The sequence below is a fragment of the Ptychodera flava genome, chromosome 9 (genome assembly GCF_041260155.1).
Source record: "Ptychodera flava strain L36383 chromosome 9, AS_Pfla_20210202, whole genome shotgun sequence".
Taxonomy (NCBI): domain Eukaryota; kingdom Metazoa; phylum Hemichordata; class Enteropneusta; family Ptychoderidae; genus Ptychodera; species Ptychodera flava.
This window is the reverse complement of record NC_091936.1, coordinates 43,212,407-43,234,606: the sequence shown is the minus strand read 5'-3', so window position 1 is coordinate 43,234,606 and position 22,200 is coordinate 43,212,407. Positions and strand designations below refer to the sequence as shown.

The 22,200-nt window shown below is 37.5% G+C and overlaps 2 protein-coding genes across 3 annotated transcripts in view; one reads left to right on the top strand and one right to left on the bottom strand.

Annotated features, from left to right (window-relative positions):
* Positions 1–22,200, bottom strand: part of LOC139141127 (probable serine carboxypeptidase CPVL) — a 601,148-nt gene that overhangs the window by 176,495 nt on the left and 402,453 nt on the right. The gene's annotated exons all lie outside the window — the stretch shown is intronic.
* On the top strand, positions 674–20,616 carry LOC139141101 (SAP domain-containing ribonucleoprotein-like). Of its 2 annotated transcripts, XM_070710679.1 has the most exons (10): positions 675–829; positions 4,396–4,495; positions 5,518–5,544; positions 10,059–10,099; positions 10,983–11,162; positions 12,319–12,392; positions 13,714–13,777; positions 16,040–16,111; positions 17,911–18,018; positions 18,629–20,616. In XM_070710679.1, the coding sequence occupies exons 1-10, from the start codon at positions 713–715 to the stop codon at positions 18,665–18,667; spliced, it is 822 nt and encodes a 273-aa protein (XP_070566780.1). In that variant the 5' UTR covers positions 675–712; the 3' UTR covers positions 18,668–20,616. The 2 variants fall into 2 exon arrangements, with proteins under 2 accessions (XP_070566781.1, XP_070566780.1); XM_070710680.1 differs by lacking the exon at positions 5,518–5,544 and having other exon boundaries at positions 674–829.

Genomic DNA, 22,200 nt, shown 5'->3' with positions numbered 1-22,200 from the left:
CTTCTGCACCATAAAAGCACAGAACTGCATAGGGTAAGCGACGGGGGTCACGTATCAATGGCGTTCGAAAATGGTGTCAGGCAGTAAATGGAAGAGCGTCACTCACGCTCTCGACCGACCGAGTAAAAAATACAGAAAAGTGCAATTTCTGCTGAAAATCGAAGAAATTAACGCATGAAAATATTCTAAATTTAATGACATACAAATTAAGGGTTACCGACTCCAATTTTGTTTTGCAAAAATCGCGTAAATTAACCATTTACCACCGGAACCTCCAACGGGGGTGTCGACGACTGACGGAATAAATAGAATTTCATCTCTCTCGCGAGACTGAAACGGGAGTTTAAAGACTCGCATTTTTAGTCAAATTTCGGAATTTTTATCACACAATTTGTATACCACCATATTCCTGAAATCGTAGAGAACCTGGAGCCCCAGAATCACGCCGTTCTTCGACCTATAGCCCGAGAACGGGGCAAAATAAGAAACGAGATTACAATCGTGCACCGGCAAAAGATTTTACTATATAGGAGTAAAAATTAGACTGTCAAAAAAGGAAAACAAAAACAAACAAGTAAACAAAAACAAACAAGTAAACTAGCAAATAAACAAACGACTGACAGGTCAATTGTGGGACTAAAACGGTCAGAACAGTTTATATTCAGTCAGTTTATAATCAGCCAGAGTTCTCAGTGTTGCATTGAGTTTAAGTATGGGAATCCGGGGGCCGGGCAACCTCGACATGCGCCCTCATCAAAGGTCAAAGGTTTTGTATCCGGGAACGCTGAGGAGCAACATGGCGGAACTCGTGGACGTAAAGAAACTGAAGGTAGGTATGTCCGTCAGTACATAGAAGTGCATAGAAATTTGGGTACTTTCAATGTATTAGTAAAGTCAAGAAGATGCAACTCGTCATTCGTGTGAATTTGTCAGTGATGATGATGCTGACATGTTCCCATGCATTTTGGGAGGAACCCGACGTGCTATCGCACTGCTTAATACGTTCAGTGCACGGTTCAGTACAGCATGACACTCATCGTCAATGTCAGTTCCAACTTCCTAACAACACACCAGTCCTCGGTCCCTTCACGACAGGAGGGACTCTGAAAAACCTATCAAAAGTCACTTCTTGCACAGATCTTTCACGAACCCGTCATCGTACGTTGAACACACTCTTTCGCCGACATCCCAGCTAGGTGTAGCCTAGCTCTGCATGGCAGGTAGCCCTACGAGTATGGCGAGTGTCCGGCTTTGGCTACGCCGCCTCCCCAGGTAGGGCTACATGGCAGGGCTGTGTTACCGGCCTCCCACATTTGGTGGGAGGCCATGTAACGCCGGTAGCACACAGCCCTGCCATGCAGAGCTAGGTATAGCCCTGTGTACCGTGCTGTGTGTTCCCGACGTTATAGTACGGCCTCCCACCACATCATGTGTGGAGGCCGTATAACGCCGGGAACACACAGCACGTTACGCAGGTCGGGTGACCGGACGATTTTTATTATAAAACTGAAATATTTCGCCAAAATCTTGCACTCATCTTGATTTCCTAGTCTTCACAACATTCACTGTGAAATGCAACTATTTCCGTTCACGCGATCTCTCATTACGGCCGTTCGCACTCAAATAGATGACTTCCAAGATGTCGTACCTCTGTCGCCATTACCTTGTTCACAGACATAAATATGCACAGCTGTTGCATACTAAATTACATGACCTTGGGCGCAAAATATCGAGATTACTGATGACATATCGATTTGCATTCACTGGGCGGGAGTTTTTGAATATCTCATAGCATTGCTTTGACCGTATAATAAATTTGAATAATCATGATGGGCACTTTCATGACATATGCAAAGATGGGTCAAATAGTTTTACAGGGAACACATTTTGAAACATATGCGTTCTCCGACAAAATATGGAACATTTTTTCAGTTTATTTTTGACTCAAGTGTAGTTGCTGTATATTCACATACATCATATGCAAGATACGATGACAATGAACGCCTGAATATCGCAAAATTACGGGATTCTGGGTCCAAAGATGGCACGTCCGATCAGTAGCGTGATTGTTTTCCATTTGCGTGGATTATCGATAATCTTGCTTTTATAGGGGAAGTTCCTGTTTAAGGTGAATTTGTACAACTTATCACTACCTGAGCCCCACTTTAAGCCTTCGATTTTGAGCATTCACTCTCAGAGTTTTCATGTCAGCCCCATTGTTAAGGAATAGGAGGGCCTCTCATCCGGTCATGTTAACGCAGGGCTAGGCTGGGTATGACTGATGAACTAGTAGAAGGAATATCGGTATCAGGAGCTGCCAGCCCCTCGTGAAGCCCAGTGCAGTGCCATTTTTAGCTACTATAGACTATAGTCTATAGAAGCTATTGGGATGGGTATCCGTCCGGCGTCAATCGTCAGTATGTATGTACAGTATGTATATATGTATGTCCGTTTGTGAGGATGTCTGTCTATTCAAATATCTTGAGAACTGCAGTACTTAGAGATTTAATATTTCTTGTGTAGGTGCGAAATATGATTATGAGAAAACTTTTTTTTTGTCTGTTGATATTGTTGTAAATATGCAAATTAGCTCAAAAAAGGCGTTTTTGGTAAAAAACCTTCTTCTTCATAAAACCGCTGGTCAGATAGCTTTGATATGTGGTATACAGTTCCCTCCAATTGGTTAAAATTTTTTATGCACTAGTTCAACCATCCAAACCACAAAAAAATATATACAGCATGTTCTGAAATTTGCTTCAAATATCCATATATGTGCCGTGTTCATCATTATTCCTTTATTTAAAAAAACAGTCACACTTATTACATCAATTGTTTTATTTACTACACATGGCGATATCAGCCCCTTATTGTTGCTTTTACATCCACATGTATGATTGTATATTTTATGTTAGAGGCTAATGGCTAGGAAATTATGGACCTTGTACAAGACATTTCTCTTTGGGCTATCGTTTCTAGTCTGAGTACATATTATCTACCGGTAATATTATACTTTGTACATCTTCAAGTCTATAGTAGCTAAAGGGACATTGGCCCTATGTTTATCCCCTGTCAATGTTATGCCCGCCCATGCTTTGCCGGAATTAGATTGGCAGCTATAGCTGTTGCAAATTTGGGGTTGAGACACTTTGCACCAAAACCAGTTTGCCACACACAAATTCGTCCCAAAACCATTTCGTACCAAAACAACCTCGTCTCAAGTACTATCTCGTCCAATGCCACTTCGCCCCAACTACCACCTCATACTAAAACCACTTTGCCCCAAGTATGGTACCATCATAATACTACCAACTCATCCTAAAACAACGATGCCACGATGTATCATAACTGTTTTTACGTGCAACTTGGAAGCATTACTGTGTCAGGATATTTTGGCTACCATGACCCATTTATTCTTGCATGAAACCATGGGTATATTAAAAAAAGAAAAATACAAACTACCAAATGCTACAACTCAGGTGCCGTGCGCGGAATTGCACGATGTCATTTTCTTGAAATGTGTACACTTTCAAGATATCAATCCTTGGTTGATAGAAAGATGATGAAAAATTTGATGCATGGCAGTGGTGTTTATTTACAGCTTTATATAGCTTACTGGTTTGCAAAGTGGTGTTGTTTTAGGGGTGAAATGGTTTGGGGCAACGTGACTTTTGGGGCAAAGAGGTTCTGGCATGAGGTTGTTTAGGTGCAAAATGGTATGGGACGAGATAGTATGGTGCGAAGTGGTTTTGGTTCGAAGTGTCTTGGAGCCGCCGATTTCAACCCTTGTCATAAAATGAAAGCTATTGTATATGCAGTGATACATAAAGTAATGTTGAATTTCTATTCTACATTAAAGTGTTTTAAACAGGTGAAAGTCTGCCCATAGGGCCACGACTATCGATTCTTTGATGACTGATTCATTTTCAGTCATTGGCTGATATTTAGGGGATTACTTAAAAATTGAGAGAAAATTCTCCTACCCCCTCTGAGGTATTTGTGAATGCAACATACTTATCCAACTGAAAAATCTCTATCAAGCATACAAAATGACCAGCTCATGTTCACTATGTAATCAAACAAAAAATCTCATTTCATTTCAGGTAAGTTTTGGTTAGAAAATATGCAAACATTGTGTACTGTACTTTTCAAATTGTTTCCTTACCTGCATTTGAGCAATTTAAATTTTAAGTGGTGAAAATTTAACATCAAAATACATTTTTTTAAAAACATTAATTTTGTTTAGGCCAATAAAGTTAAATATTTTAACCCCCCCCCCCCCCAAAAAAAAAATAAATATGCAGCACCAAAAATTACTAAAACCTACTCTTTAATGTTCAGTGTAGAGGATAGCCATCATGGATCACATTCTTCACTAGTTTCACTTTTCATTCACAGGTGGCAGAACTTCGAAAACTCCTCCAAGAAAAGGGATTGGATTCCAAGGGAAACAAAGCAGAACTTGTAGAACGTCTTCAAGAACATATCAGTGCCAATGGTGAGATTTTGCAGTGTAGCCCTAGTAGTGTAGCTTACCAAATGTCCTTTGATCTTTCTGAAATTTCTAGCTTAGTCATTTGCTCATTTATTTGTCATTTTTGTGAGATACAAAATCATTTTTCAGATCTACAACTAAATTCAGTGTTTTGCAAGTCTTTCAACCCGTTTCAACACCATGGTTTCGTCTAATCTTATTGTTTTCTGTGGCAAAGTTGGACCTTTATGGAGGGAAATGGGTAAAAGGATAGTGTGAGGGGAGCTGCTGTGTTGTTGAATTGCCCATGGAGATTTTCTTGATGTCCCAGTGCAAGAGGGGTGTATCTCTTATGCCTTAACACAGGCAATACACCCCTCTTGCACTGGGCCATCGTACTGATAATGAGAAAAAGCAGAGAAAAAAATACACATATCTAATTGTAGGAATACCTTTGGTTTTGAAAGCCACCACTTATACAACTTAGTGCAGTAGTACCAGTATTTTCATTGACAGGAGAGCAGCTACTGTGTGTAGTATTTCATGAAATCACAGTAGAGCGGATACTGTGTGTAGTATTTTCATTGAGACAGTAGAGCGGATACTGTGTGTAGTATTTTCATTGAATGACAGTAGAGCGGATACTGTGTGTAGTATTTTCATTGAATGACAGTAGAGCGGATACTGTGTGTAGTATTTTCATTGAATGACAGTAGAGCGGATACTGTGTGTAGTATTTTCATAGACAGTAGAGCGGATACTGTGTGTAGTATTTTCATTGAATGACAGTAGAGCGGATACTGTGTGTAGTATTTTCATTGAATGACAGTAGAGCGGATACTGTGTGTAGTATTTTCATAGACAGTAGAGCGGATACTGTGTGTAGTATTTTCATAGACACAGTCCCTCCACACACACGGGACTGTCATTGACAGTAGAGCAGATACTGTCTGTAGTGTTTTCAAACTCCGCATTGCTATGGAAAATGAAACAAGCATTTGCATGCATGCTTTGATATGACTGCTGTTTTAATTTGGCTTTTACAGGTGATGTAACTCTAAGCCAATTAGCAGGTAATATATTTTCCTATGACCCTTACAAGTCTATTTTGCACCCTATCATGCTACTGAATGTTGGATGGTGTCTGGCTCTAAATTTGTCACCTCTCTTGGCATTGTCATCCCAGATCTCTACAGTAACTTGCATCGCTACTTCTGCACAGTTTAAAGTAATCATAGCAGGCCTTAAATACTTCTCTTTTCTTGCTGGTAAAGCATTCTGCTTGTTTGCATATCTTTTTTATCAGTGACCCAATTTTGTAATAAAATAGTATCTCAACTTCTGATCTCAAGACACTCAGGCTTTCTGATTTTTCAATTTTATTTCCCAAAGGTCATGAACCTAAAGTTTGACAATTCTGCTGACAAAGGTTGTTGTAATGTTGTCTTGAGATCAAAAGTTATGATACTCAACCAACACCAACAGCCTTGCCTGCTAAGAATGTAGCTTTATGTCATCCCCAGTGTGGTTAATGTATACTTTCTACTGCTCTTTGTATTTGCCAGATATTTGTAAGATAGTAATAGAGGATGAATTTCCACCGGTTGTGGTGTAAAGTTTGCTGATTTGTCAAGAGTCACCCTTTATTATCTCTTTCAACCTGAAATGTGTAGAAAGAATTTTAGATATTCACAGATTTGAGTTGTTGAGTGTAATGTGCAGCATTTGCTGAAGTAATATAACTAGATAAATGAGTATCGTACCAGTGTTGATGAACTGGCACATTTACAGCCATGGATCTGCTGTGAAAGTTAAAATACCTGATCCTTAATTGTAATACCATATGTTGTAGACTTGTGAAGGTAAGATCAGTCAGAATACTGAAAAGGTATATACACAGATTGACAAAAATGGCAAATCTCAGATCTGGCATGGTTCCTCCATGATGAACCATGGATCTGAAGTAACATCCAAATGAAATGATGTGAAAATGTAGCGTAGGTAATATTATTGGTGGTTGTGTCATTTCATATTCAGTAAGTCATTGACTTTCATGGTTGGTGTGTAAAGGTCACATTAATTCATGCATTCATGTTATTGATGCTATAATCCAGAATAATCAAGCAGTAAAAGGGACTTTGTTGGGATGCGCTACATTTTGACTGAAAGTAGTGACTCTGTCTCTGTATGCTGAAACTGACCTGTAACTAACATTTACATGTATTCTTGCTTGGCCTCAAATAGCTGAACAATCTCTTATACATTCTTTTTTTCTCCCTGCTGTTCAGTGTTTAAAATATTTGTAGTTTGATTACCAGTTCCTTCCGTACTAAAAATAATGCCTATTTTATCTGTGGGTTTTATAGTTTTGGAATTATTTTCATGAAACTCCTGTCACTCGAGTATAGAAATAACTGTATGGTGGGGGTGGGAAGAGACCATTTCTATCTACTGAGCAGGTATTTGCCTGTTCTGGACACATACATTTAGATACACTATACACATGTTCAGGATGTGCAGTCAGACACATGACAAGTCATGTGTTCAGTGCATATACATGATCTCAGACGTGTGAGACCCATGGGTAGAGGTAAATACATGGCTGTGAAGTTACGTGCTATTCAGTGATACTTGTACTGTTTGTATAATGATGAGGAAAATCATATAAGGAATCATATCAAATTTCCACTGTGTCAAAAAAAATGACTGAACATGTCTGTAGGAAATGGTGTGTAAATTTCATCAAATACATTCTGCCTATAGATGTATACACTGTGACTATCATGATAATGTCTTGAAAACCCTATTAGCAATATTACAGTATATATTCCCTGATATTACTGCCATGATAATGTCTTGAAAACCCTATTAGCAATGTTACAGTATATGTTCCCTGATATTACTGCCATGATAATGTCTTGAAAATGCTATTAGCAATGTTACAGTATATATTCCCTGATATTACTGCCATGATAATGTCTTGAAAACCTTGTTAACAAATTACAGTATATATTCCCTGATATTACTGCCATGATAATGTCTTAAAACCCTATTAACAATATTACAGTATATATTCCCTGATATTACTGCCATGATAATGTCTTGAAAACCCTATTAGCAATATTACAGTATATATTCCCTGATATTACTGCCATGATAATGTCTTGAAAACCCTATTAACAATATTACAGTATATATTCCTGATATTACTGCCATGATAATGTCTTGAAAACCCTATTAACAATATTACAGTATATATTCCCTGATATTACTGCCATGATAATGTCTTGAAAACCCTATTAACAATATTACAGTATATATTCCCTGATATTACTGCCATGATAATGTCTTGAAAACCTTGTTAACAATATTACAGTATATATTCCCTGATATTACTGCCATGATAATGTCTTGAAAACCCTATTAACAATGTTACAGTATATGTTCCCTGATATTACTGCCATGATAATGTCTTGAAAACCCTGGTAAAGTAACCCAGGAACCCTTGTAACATTTTCAGGTTTTATTTTTCCTGAAATGTCTTAGAACATTACCTTGAAATTGATTTTGGTGCTACATGAATGCCTCTGATTGATTGATTGATTGATTGATTGATCTGTCCGTGGACATGTAGAATGCATTGTTATTGTTTACATTTGAATCGTAATCTATACCAGAATTCACTTGTCAACAATAACAGTATTCTCTCCAGCTTTGAAAAAAACAGAGTGGCCAATTTACATTGCAGTGTATTATCTGCATATTTCTTTGTTGTGAAAATATCTTCTTTTGTATTATTAACATATGAATAGATTGCTCTAAAAAAACAGATGGGTGACCTACCCCTCAAAAACCCCTTGTGGAAAACCCTGAAAAACAATGCAGCCTTAATATGTGTAGGTTTAGTTGACAGGCTTAATATTGTGTATCTTAACATGCTTTGGTTGGTAGAACAAGAAAGTGTGGTTGCCATTAAAAACAAAAATTGGTGACAATTTTTCAGATAGCACAGTTTCAATTGCTACATGTACCTACCGGTACAGTGTAGTGTAATACTATAGGGTATTCACAAAATACGGCCCTGTATGGACGAGGGCTCAGTGAGTGACGTATTGGACGAGCCGAAGGCGAGTCCAATACGTCACTCACTGAGCCTGAGTCCATACAGGGTTGTATTTTATGTATAACCATATACACCTCCCTCCATTAATCGTCCGTATAAACTAATTCTATGGTACATTTTGAGGGATGCGGCACACGCGATATGAGTGGAACGCGCGCAATTGTTGAAATAAAATTGCTGCAAACCCCAAACAGGCGCGTTGCGCATCTCCCGTATTTGGGACTCCGCATACTATACAAAATACGGAAAGTTATTGGACGGTCAAACTCCCATAGGTTACGGCAGTAGGTGTATAATAATCTAAGTTTTTCCATATATCTTCTCTTAAGTCAGTCCATCATCCAACCAGCGTTAACTCAATTACAGGATGAGGTACCAATAACCCACTAACCCCAATGGAGCACTGAGGAGTAAAGTGCCTTGTTCAGGGGCACATCACCGTGCTAGAGTCTTAAACTCACCGTCTTCCAACAGTGAGTTCATTACTCTGGACCTACCAGGTCTTGAATCGGGTGTCGAACTCTCCATCCTCTGATAGTGAGTCTGTTACTCTAACCACTGGTCCACAGTGCCTCCTTCAATAAGTCATAAATATATCTGTGGAACATGTCCCAAGTATGGCTTTTGTACCTGAGCCACTCAACAAGTTCAGTTCTTCTTGAAAATAGACCTAGCAAAGTATTTGTGTATTATGTGCCTTTAGCATGGTGGAACTGTGCAGCTTTTAATTAGTCAGAATTAAAACACAATCAGAAACCAACCAGTTTAATTTGTAATTATATCATACAAGTATATTGATGGTGCAAATACAGCGATCTGATTGGTCGAAACGCAAAAAGAACCGTGGTATATTGGCGATATACCACGGCTTGCATACGCACAAGCTCTCAGCTTGAGCAAAAGTCTGTTTTGATGTTCCACGCCAGAATTTCAATATTCTGTTATGATATATAATAGCAATAATCACACCTAGCGATGGTATACCACTCTATTTTGACCAGTTCACAACATACATGATGCACTCACTATCGCTCGTGCATGTATTTTGTGAACTGGTCAAAAGCTCATGGTATAACACATGAAATTTTGACCAGTTCACTTCATATATACACTCGCTATCGCTAGTGCATGTATGTTATGAACTGGTCAAAATCTCGTGGTATACCATTGCTGGGTGTGCTTTATTGCTTAAATATTACATAAAGTATTTATGTATCTCATGGTTGATCATAAAGGGGTTACATATACTAGAGATACTAAATGAAGGTTTATTTGCAGTGTGTACAGAATTTGAAAAAAGTCATGCTTACCACCGCACCTCCCTTCACTTTGATAATTGCTAAGGGTTTAATTGGGCTGTTCTATATACCGCATTGTACATGTATGTAATCTTAATGTAGTTAATGAATAAGAATAAACATTGATTGACTCCGTGTTGCGCCGTATCTGTTGCTTTATTTGAAGGAACCACAGAAGACGAGGAAGATGTCTTAGGACCAGATGAGGTAAGTATGTCATTTGAATATTTTCAATGTGCAAGTAACAACTTTCAGGGCTGTGCAAGTTTGCTGTAGCAGACTGTGAAAGCTGAAGAAAAACTCAAGAATACAGAAATCTAAGATGTTTTCCTCAAATCAATTCATGACCATATACTTTATGCAGAGTGTGTGCTTGCCTGCCTATGGTTTGGTAAATATTTGGCACTGCAGGTGAAATATGACAGAAACCCATTCTTTGGACAGGTGATAGGATGGCCGGAACTATTTTACTCGACAAGGCAACCTTTTAAATTACCAGCACTCATGTTTTTGTGGTTATTTTCCACCAATGCCCAACACACAGCCATTTAATGGCAGTATTTTTAGTAATATGATCAGTGCTATCAGGCCAAGACCAATTTGTGTATTAAAGTCAAACAAATTCATCCTTTTCTATGTCTATGTGTCTAAAGCCTTGTTCATACGCAATGCTACTAAGATTTGGTCCCGACTAAACTAATCCTCCAATGGAAAAGACTTGGTCAGTGTCCTCACTGGATCATTAAAAGTTTGTGCCTGGCTCAAGGAAAGTTGAAGTATCTCACTAACAGAACCTGTGATTTCGACCATCATGATTTGAACAATATTTAAACGTTTAGGTCTTACCAGAATGGACCCTTGGCTGATGTACTGCATCTACCTTTACAAATATGGTTAGAGGTCTGCTGTGCGACTGTGATCTGGCGTAGCCAATGTCCACATTGACAAGTTTGAGCAGACTTAAAACATCTACAGGTACGATCTGGCCCTTGACAAATTGTCCAGCATGAATACCCTTTTATGGAAGACAATACTTGGCCATTGAATTTAGACAAAATGCATTATTCTTTCTTTATTTGTTTACGTAAAGGAGGAGGAGGAAGAGGAGGAGGGAGAAGAGGAGAAAATAGAGAAGACCAATGAAACAGGAGAGACAAGTCCAGAGAAACCAACTGTGATCAAAATAAGCACAGAAATTAAACCAGTGACATCACCTGTCGCCAAAGTGAAACCATCCATTATTTCCACAGAGGGCCTCACTGAAGCTGAAGTAAGTAGAAAGGCATCATGGGAGGTTATGGGTCAAGTTGTGAAAAGAGGATCCAGTAATGTCAGGTCTCAAACTTTGCATTTTATGTACAACTCTGTTGATAATATTGTCTGTCAGTGTCAACCTGTAAGCTTGTTCTGAACCACTTGAGTCATGTACATTGAATTCAAGTTGATTTGTTTGTGAAATGAGTTTTTAAGCAAGCAAGCTTTTTACTTCATACTTTATACCTGCTGGAGTGCTTTCTTACTCTGTTGTAATTTTCCCACTGGCTACGGAAGTTTTCAAACTGAAACACAAACTTTTTGTGTGATTTTATGAAAAACATGCTGAAATTACTGTCTTGTCAGTCAGGCAGGCATACAATAATGAACTTTTTAAAGGTGCAATGTGCGGGAAGGTTATAGCTGATTGGTAGATTGTAATTATTCAGAGTAACTTAAGTAGTCTGAAACAAAGGCTAGTTTGTAGCTGATTGGCTGTTTTGAAATGACTCATTAATATCAATGATATTCTGGAAACCAATAGGCTAAAAGCTTACAAAATCTGAAGAAACTGCACATGGGCAGTGGCAGGTTTGCAGAAGTATGTTGATTTTTAAACCAATCATGTTTTAGAAGAGTATAAAATGCTGCTGTTGAAGAAAATTGAGATGTGAACAATGTCTGTGATTTACAGCACTGTAGAAGGTGTGATTTGCTTTGAGTTGGAAATTTATATTATTCAGTATAAGTACAAGTCCTGTGTAATTTTTGAAATGATGAATATAATCACCAGACAACAGATGGCAAATTGCACCTGTAAATGGAAGGACAGAGTTAGATTGTGTAAACATGATGTGATGTATTAAAGGTATACTGTCATCTGTTCCAATTTTGCCACAGTTACCATGGAAAGAGAAAATCTAACCAATCACAGATTTTGCGCGGGTGGCCGCTGTTTAAAAACAGCACCCCCACATGGGCATTCTGAATACCAAGGAATGCCCCTTTGACCATATATGGGCATATTTAGATTACAGGTGACTGTATACCTTTAATGGAGCTGTGTTGCCCAGTGTGTCTTGTTATGCATTACAGGCAAAGTAAGAAAACTTTCAGTGAGAAAGTTTGCAGACAGGAAGTTGCACCATTTTTGTTTGGTTTGTGTTTTTCAGAAAATAGCGAAGAGAGCCCAAAGGTTCGGAGCACCAGTGTCTGCAGATGCCAAGAAAGCTGCCAGAGCTGAGAGGTGAGCTGTTCATTAATACCTGTTGATGAGATAATTAGTGGTTAAAACAATCAAATAATCAATCAATCAGTCAGTCAACCAATTAGTCAACAAATCACTCAAACTTCAAAGGGGACTGTCTCCCTATGTTGCTTGATGGTCGACCAAACTCAACAGTCTCAGATGATCTGTCAAGGTTTTCAGTTTTGCATTGAAAGATACCAAGTTTATACTTGTAGATCTTTTGCATTATGGCTGTAAGTTTTCACATGGTGTATCAATTTCTTAACATTAAGTCTGTTTAATGCTATACCTTTGATTAATTAGCACTGAGAAAAATTTTTTTGTTTTCAATAACCCAATTACACAATTTCAAACCAGTCAACCTAAGATGTTGTCTGTGTATAAACAAAGGCATGCAAATAGGGGACTTTTTGCAAAGTTTCAAGAGTTTTCATGAGCTCACATACTACTATAGGAGTTTTCTGATAATGGGCCCAGGGCATTTATTAAAAAAATGGGTAAAGTGTTAGAGGCACAACTGAAGTGTAATAAATGCCCAGAGCATTAACTTGGTAGGGTAATAAAACCCAGTTACTCACAAAAGCTTGTATTTGAGTTGAAGCTCATACAGTGAAAAATAAAGAGTAAGATGTTGCAGAACACTTTTTAATTATAATTCTTTTTCTTTTTTGATATTTTCTTCAACAAATTCTGACAATTCTACCTGCACCTCAGAAGGAAACAATGTTACACTTTTTCTGATCTGTGAATGATGTAACAGTAGACAACACAGACATACTCTTACACACACTTAGTAATTAACAGTAGACAACACAGACATACACTTACACACACATAGTAATACAATATTACAAGAAGACAGCTAGACATAAACTGCTACAATGTATCAATGTACATCTCAGGATCAGTCCATTTGCAATTATTTTCAGTAAAGTAGGGGTGTCTGATGTAAATGGCTGCAGTCAGGAAGCCAGAAGCCTCAATATTTTTATTTTGTTTGCCATACAACAGTCATTTTATGACAGCTCATTGGTAAATGAGGCAAATTGAGATGTCACTGGTAAAGATCAAGCAAAATAAGCACCCACCCCTAAAATAATCACCATGGGCGTATATGTGGATGGACCTATTATCAGGAAACTCCAGTAAGAACATAACATAGTAAAAAATGAAAGTCTTTCCTACTTACTACCCTACATGTACTTCTGTAAGTCTTATTTCAAGAAAGGCAGAGTGATGAGTAAAGTTTCAATTCAGCCCTGTTTGAAAACACTTCTTTTATCCTGAATGTGTATGTTTTGTCCTATTGTACCTACAGGTTTGGAATAGCCAATCAACAGTCGAAGACATCATCAATCAAATCAGGGTCAACATCAGTGTCTGTGAGTAATTAGTTCCCATGGACGTCATCTGGGGGAAATTTTAGGTTTGGTCATGTCCTTGCGTCCGTGCATGTGTCCGGGTTAACACCAGTGTCTGTGAGTAATTCAATATTAATCTCAGCTTGGACATATTAGTAATTGTCTCTGGATTTAAGAATCTTTTAATAGTAACATTTTATTGGTCACAATTCTTTCAATGTCTGCAAATAGTGGCTTAGTTCAGTACGTGTAGATGTACCAATGTACTTTCACAGATACTGTTTGGAAGCCCTCATTTCAGCAATGTTAAGAGTGATGATAGGTTGCTGATTGGACATATTCTTCACTGCTGTACATCTACCTTCGAGAACAACAGAATTTTGCAAGCGCTTAAAAAAACCGTAGGAACGTATGTTCTGTAACACGTACAGTTTCCAGGCACTCCATCCCCTCATCCCCTGCTGCTGTATCTGCGCGTTCACTGGTGAATGGTTTCAAGGGACGCATTGGACGGGTGCCAGAACATATCTTGAGCACACTCTGTACGCACATGTGTAGTGCACAAACTCCAGAACTTGCAGAAGCATGTCCGAGATAGCGTTCCACACCGGCGTGATAAAATCGGAAGAAAAATTGTCGACATTGCTCAAAAACAGTCATTACTCTGACAATTCGATACCCCAGTCAGGAATGTAAGATGTATAATAATAAGGATATCACAAAAATACCGCAAAGGATACACTCGGATGTTGGCGCCCCACATCGCCCTCTGCTTCGCGTCGGCAATACGCTGCGCTAATGTCCTCATGCATCCTTTGTGGTATTTTCGTAATAACCTCATATTATCACTAGTAACATAGGGAGGTGTTGGCTCCTACAAGAAACCCTTGTTTAGTTAATATCTGATTTTGTGACAATACCACTCATACCTTTGGAACACACAGTGTATTGCCGTAAAATCCTGCCATCTCTTTCTTAGAACCTATCCAGCAAAAACTGTGAGCATCCACTGTTCTGATACCAAATCATGTCTTCAGGCGTTCACAACCACACATTGGTACATCCAATTCAACAGAGTTGGTTGACTTTTACACAGGGACATGGGGATGAAAGGGTCACTGTTGACTCTGTTGTCAGTAATGAATGGAAATCATGTATTGTTATTCTGAACAACAAAGATTGATGGAGCCTCTCTCTGAAAATATTGGCGATTGTAAAGATCTTGTTTTCATAGAAACAGTGTTTCCGTTAACGCAAAATACTGCGTATTTTACGCAAAATTGTTCGGAAATACGCAAAAAAAATTATGACTGCGTAAACTAATACGCATTGAGAAATGCGGCCCCATGACACGGACGTACTTGGCCCGCACAACATTGCCTGAACGTGGTTCAATGCAGGACAAAAATAGAACATATGCACCTGCTTGCTAGTGACATTTATCAGATATATTGCTAGTGACATTTTTGACTTTAGCAGACCGAAGCACTTTATGCAACATTGTATTTCATCATCACAAAACGTCATGTCAATCAGTTCTGTACAGACAATGGCACTACAGATGCAAAAAATTCAAGAATCGATCGAGTCTACGTTGTTGGTAACACAATACAGTTAATGGTCATTACGTCGCATGTTATTTGGAAAGTGTTTACGGGTGACCATTTAGACTCTGTCGGGTTGCATTCTTGAGAGATCCCGCTGGACTTTGAACAGTATCTGCTTTTTGTTCACCCTTTGAAAACTCAAATTTCGTAGTCAGAAGGTATTTTCTTTGAACATGAACTCATTCGGCTGCTCAACGATCATATACGGGACATGCATCACGGCATGGCAAACGTTCAGCTACACCTTGAAGCCCCCCAGGTTGTTGTTTTTTGTTAATAGAGCATGCGCATTACAGGAAACCCCCAAGTTCTACAGAAAAGACTGCCCAACTCACTTCAGATACTGATTCCTACCGTACGCATTTCGAATACATTTTACGCAAATAAAAACTCAGTTGCGTAAAATCGTACGCAAGTTTTGAAATTGTAATGAAAACGCTGAGAAAGGCTTACTGACCTTTCATTTATGGCAATGTTGATGACATCTTAGATTTCAAAGTGTTTTGTTATTATGTGAGTTGTTGACAATGGTGACATGTTCTTCTTTGATGTTCGAGTTTGCCTGCCAGTTTTCTTATCAAAGTTGTTTTCATGGTGTATGGGATATTGTATAGCAGCTTTCAGCTGGTAGCTTTGCAAAGACTGCAACTTACTGTAGGATATGTTTATGTTTCAGGTAGGAGATCTGGATAAAATCAGAAAAAGAGCAGAAAGATTTGGTGAATCTGTTTCATCAACAGCAGTGAAGGTATGTGTAAAGATTTGAAGCAAATGACTCCTTGTAAGTTGTAGATGCCACTGTACATGGATGTCTACAAGTTGTATCATAAAAACTATCAAACAGTTTTGTATATCTTCTTTGATTCTTTTGTTCACTCTGAGTCAGATAGTAACTCTCTAATGAAAAGAATAGTTTTATAAACAGATATGGATTGTTTTGATAGTTTTATAGCAGTGTTCAAGTTTATTGCTGGTATTTTACCTATCAACACAAGTATAGCTTCCTCATACATATATGAGATTCATGAAGGATTTCACGTAGTTTGATTAGAAGCATACTCAGCTGTATGTGTTGAAAAAGTGTTAAACCATTCAGATGAATGTTAAGGTAGCGGTAAAGGCTATTTTTGCACCAATTCTTTTCTCAGAGTTAATGCAAGTTTCAAGTGTTAGAATCAAGATATTTAGTTGAAATTTTCAGGATAACTCCCTTAGTTAATACTTTCTCCAAAGAATATAAAAATTGTATGTTTGTAGCCATGATTTTGAAATATGACACCAATCAATATTAAATTTAATTTTTTCATATTTTTTTACATCTTTGAATTTAATAATAAATTAATATTACCAATTAGTTATAAATATGTTGACACTATTAATTGTAAGATTTGTACGGCAGGATTTGTAAATAAAATTTGTTTTATGATTTACATGGGTTTACATATCAAAAAATTATTAAAAATTCTTTCAAATTTCAAAATGTGATTTTTCAAAAAGTACTTCAAATACAGGAAAATTGTGCCGTACAAATCTTATCTGTAACCTTGTTAATAGGCTGTAAAAATTCCATGTCCATATCTCATTTGAAAGGTTGGATTTAATTGGTATAAAATTATGTAGGAAAACTGTTATTCTGTCAAAATTGTTGAAAACAAGCCATATTTGCACCCCTCTTTTGAAGTCAAAGAGCAGTCTTTTTGGTTAATCTCACTTTTGACACCTCTTTGACACTCAAAGAATCTAAAAATGCATTTATAATAACAGTCACGCATTCTGAATGCAAGCACTGCCTTGTCAAACTTTCCTAAAAAACAGTAAAAATGACTTTCCCTTTTCAAACATTTTTTTAAAAGCTAGGGGACCTCTACCATAGTTAATACACTAAGGACTCCCCAACTTCCTCTTATTTGGTCAGTTTTTCAGAAGTTTCAATGGGCTATAACTCTGCAATGCTTATGACCCCAAATGTCTAGTTTTTTTTATTCCACAGAGAATGTTGACTTCTTTCATGTTTTAATAGTTTTATTGAAGTTTAACTGACGCTCTAGCCTTTACCGCTACCTTAAATAGGAAAATTAAGGTATGTACCTTGAAAGTAAAAAATTTCAACTTTTGCTCAAACTTGTCTTAGGAAGCTTTTGACAATGCCCTTTCAAAATTTGAAAATCAAGAAATAAATAAGTCACTGTGCACTGCATTTTGTACTACATGTAGAAAAACAAATTACATAAAATTTACTGATATTTTAAATTCACAATGGCCGCCATCCCTGTGTTCTATGGGAAAACAATTTTTTTTATTTTCAAAAAAATAAGACACTGAAAATTTTATTTACTTCGACAGCTTGAAAATGAGGACCCACAAGCAGTATAACAGAAAAGTCTTGTAAAACTAACCTTAAGAGTCTGAATGTCTGTCCCTGATGCGCATTCTACCTTAAATTTGATAGGCTACTTTCCAGAAAATAATATAACAAAAATTGGCAAACATGCTAGAGAATTCAAATAAAAAACATGTCAACTGACTGTAATATGATTGTCTCCTCAGCTTGAAGAAGTTGAGAGAAAGAAGAGAAGACTGGAGAGGTTTGGTAGCGCCACGACAACAACTGCCACAACTGTAACAAAACTTAAAGGCAATCTAAGTGAAGCTGAGGTGGGTTTAATACCAAATCACACAATAGACTGCTGCACTTGATTTCTGTTACTTGTAAGGTATCTTGCACCTCGAAAATAATACTTAAACTTTTGCCTAAAGTTTCCTCAAGGGAACTTAAAGGGCCAGTAATGCTAACTTTTGATAATTTTTGTTTTAAATGTGAACCATAATTCATTGTTCTACTCCCCGAAGAATGTTGATATACACATCATTCAGCTTGTCAACTCAGCCTGTATGTGTGTAAACTGCACTAGACCAGAAAAGTATTGTAAAAATTTGAGCGTCAAAATACCTGTCTCCAAGGCGTATTCTACCTTTACATAGCCTCCTCACCAGTGCAATCATGTTGTCTGCATGACCAAAGCCTATGTTTGTATTGATCGTAAAACATTGGAAAAGGGCACAGTGAGTAGACATAAAGTATGGTCTTTCCTGCCCACTTTTCAAAGTTCCTATGTGGCTGTTCTTATTAGGCTAGACCGGAAGACCTGTAACAGCCTTTGGTTTGTACAAAGAATACCAGATGCTGAACAGAGATTATATTTGATTATTGTTCTGATGATTGTTATAGACTCCAGCGACCCTTCAATTTTTTTTTTTTTTTCAGCTCAAGAAACAAAAGAGAGCAGAAAGATTTGGCCTGTAGCCAACACCTTGATCTAAGCTTTCAGGAGAACACTCAGGATGGTGTATTTCTATTGGAATAAGATGAAGAAATGGTATCTTCCATTTATGGTGGAGTTTAATTGGTTGTTGACTGTCAAGTGACTGCATATCAGCTTCATGACAAGTTGAGACCAATTTCCACAGAAATTCACCATTGAACTTCGCTGCCAGTAGAATAATCTATGTTCCTGTTACTGTAGTTTTAGATTTCTTTACTTTGCACTCTGATTTTGTTCAAAACTTTTATTTTTTGTTTCTAAGATTTTTCACAGTATTCTTGGACAAAATCTGTGTTTCAGAAAGTTCTTTCAACAGAATTTGTCTTTTCAAAGTAGCAAACAAGTGTTTTGCGGGCTTGTTTTATGCAGTACTCTCTTACTAAGTTGTTTTTAGGGTAGACGTGAAAAGTAGCCGTAGAAAATCTTTATTCATGAAACAGAAAATAACCTTCAGTGAGGATAGCTTGTGTGTTGTTCTGCATATCTTATGTAATTTTCTGCATTGCTGTAGATTTAAAATTCTTTGGGTTTTTTTGCTCTATGTGTCAAGTGTTTACATATTGTACGGAGGTATTTAAGTTTGGGATACCAGAAAAACAAACCACTATTTGTTATGTTGGAAGTTTTTATGAAAAATACGGGTGAGAATATTGAAGAACACAATCATGCTGATGTAAAATGAAGTTGGCATTGCGTGATCAGAATTATGTTTGTCTCATGTGCTTGCCAAGGTGTTAATCACAATACTTGCAATTATGAGGACTTGAAATTGTAGACATAATTGAGGAAGTGTCCAATGCAGGGAAGAGTGTAGGAAGCCCTTGAAGTGGGGTAGATTAATAGGGAAACTGACAATGCTGAAAACAGGGAGGCTTAAAGGGCTAGGCAAAGTTAAGGAGGCTTGCAATGCATTGCAAAGTTAGGCCTTGCTCGACTTGCAATGTAGCCCAAAGATAGGGAGGATGGTAATGCTGGGCAAAGTTAGGGAGGCTTGTAATGCAGGGTACAGATAGGGAGCCCTGCAATGCTGCACAAAGATAGGGAGGCTTGCAATGCTTTTCAAAATTCTTGAGTTTGTGATAAATAATTGCATTCAGTAAAAGTAAAGTACAGGTGGTTCTATGAATAGAATTGAAAACTTGACAGTTGTCTTTAATTTATTTTCTCATATATTGTGAACTTTCTCATTTATCTTACAACATAATACTCAAACTAATGTTAAGTGCAACATGTTTCATGCCCTGCATGATTTTTCTCTATGCATTTTTGTGTTTCTTAGCTTGTATGTTGTTTTCAAACTGTATTTTGTGAACTTGATAAATACACCACATAAACCCAACATGCAAAAATACAGAAAGCTTTGTTATGATGCACGCGCAAGTGTCTGCACACTTCTTTAGTTTCAAGTAGTTGAGATTGTAGTCTAATAAGATTAGAAATTTGTATTAATTTGTCTGTACAAAAGTGTTTTCCCAAAGTTTTAAATGTTTGATAAGCTTCTCTTGTCTGTTACTACTGATGGTATCTGTCTTAAGGTAAGGTAGTAGAGTTGCTTTGTCTTATAAGATATCTGTGTAAAAACAGAGTACAGAACCATTGTTTTACAACCTGCAATGAATAATATCCCTAGTATAGTGATTTTACACAGTGGTACTCAATCTATTCATTATCAGAATGAAAAGAAGCTCACTGCTAAATTTTTACTTTCCTTTGTTTTCCGGGAACATAATTCACCTCTGCTAATTATGCATTCTACAAAGTTCCTGAAAGTTTCATAATCCATGATAATTGTTGAGATGATATTATTCATAAATCTTCATTTCTTTTGTCTCAGAGTTGTCTGAACCGAGACGAGATGAGTTCATGTGTTATTGTATTTTAAAACATCTTTAAACAGTTAATAAATCTTTATTGAAAAGGTTTTTCTTAATATTTTTCTCCAACGTGTCATTGATACTGATGTGACAATGTACCACACTGCACAAAAAGATATAATGCACAAAAACTCTATGTACCAAAAAATTGAGCTAGCATTGTAAATGATACTTGGTTTGGGCAACTGGTAGGTAAGGTAGGTAGGTAGGTAGGTAGGTAGTGGTTTGCAGGTATAGCATGTTGGAGTGTATCCCTATACGTGGTTGTAAGGTATAGGGTACCGTAGTGTTTAAACAATGGAGGATCCCTATACATGGTTGTCTGTAGTACAAACATTTGCAAGGTGACCCCCAACTTTTATTCTTGATTTTGACATAGTGTGGTTAAAGTATTCCTTGAAGAAAGCTTGAACAAAATTTGAAGTCTTTCATTGAGGCGCATATTACCTTGAAGTTTAGCTGCCCCCGAACTTTTTACCCAAAAATTGAACTGCTGGGTGGTTGTATGTTGAGAAAAGTTCAATTAGATGCTCAAATTACAGCTTTACCTTCAAAGTTAGTTTATTTCTTTGAGTTTCAAGTGAATAAACGGAAAAATTCGGCCGATTTCAGCAGCTTTGACTGCTTCGGCGGATCATGTTTTTGGCTGGTTTGCCTTGAAACGCCATCACAGGACTGAGTACTCGACTCCACTTCCTTCAGGGGACAGCATTTTCTGAAGCTATCTCCTCACCACAATTTACACATCCCTCAGACTAAAAAACTGTACGTGGTTTGCAGGTATAGTGTGTTGGAGTCTTTTAAATATGGAAGTACTCTATACATGGTTATCACGTACTAGGGTACCATAGTGTTTAAACAATGGAGGTTCACTACACAATGACATGGTTTTCTCTAGTACAAACATTTGCACGGTGACCCCCTATTTTTATGATTTTAACAGAGTATGGTTGAAATATTCCTTGAGGAAAGTTTGAGCAAATGTTTAATTCTTTCAGTGAGGTGCATACTACGTATACCTTAAAGTTTAACCTGCCTTGGAGCTGCAGGTTGAATTCAAGGTAAATCTTGGGTAATTTGTAATATCTGTAATACAAAACTTTGCGATGTGACCCTGATTTTTAGTTTTGATTTTGACAGAGTATGATTGAAATATTCCTTGAGGAAAGCTTGAGCAAAAGTTGAAGTCTAACTATTGAGGCGCATACTACCTTAAAGTGTACCTGCCTCCAGAGGCCTTTTACCCAATAATTGACCTGCCTGGCGGCTGTATGTCGAGAAAAAGTCAATTACATGCTCTAATTACAGCTTGACCTTCAAAGCGAGTTTATTTCTTTGAATTTCAAGAGAAAAAATGGAACAATTTGGCCGATATTAGCAGCAGACTTTTTTTTTAGGCCGGTTCGTCCACCTGGGCTGAAATCGAAAACATAATTTTACACGGATTTAAACCCAGCATGTGACAATTTTGGTAACCGATACAGTCAAAATTCTTTTTTAAATGTACCAACTGCTAAACATTTTTCAACTGCCTTGAACGCAGCAAGTTGAGCCTTAGTGAGTAATTTTCAAGCCTGTATCTTGCTGCAGGAAAACCCTAGACTAAGCATAGGGGCCTCAGGCTCCGATGATGATGATCA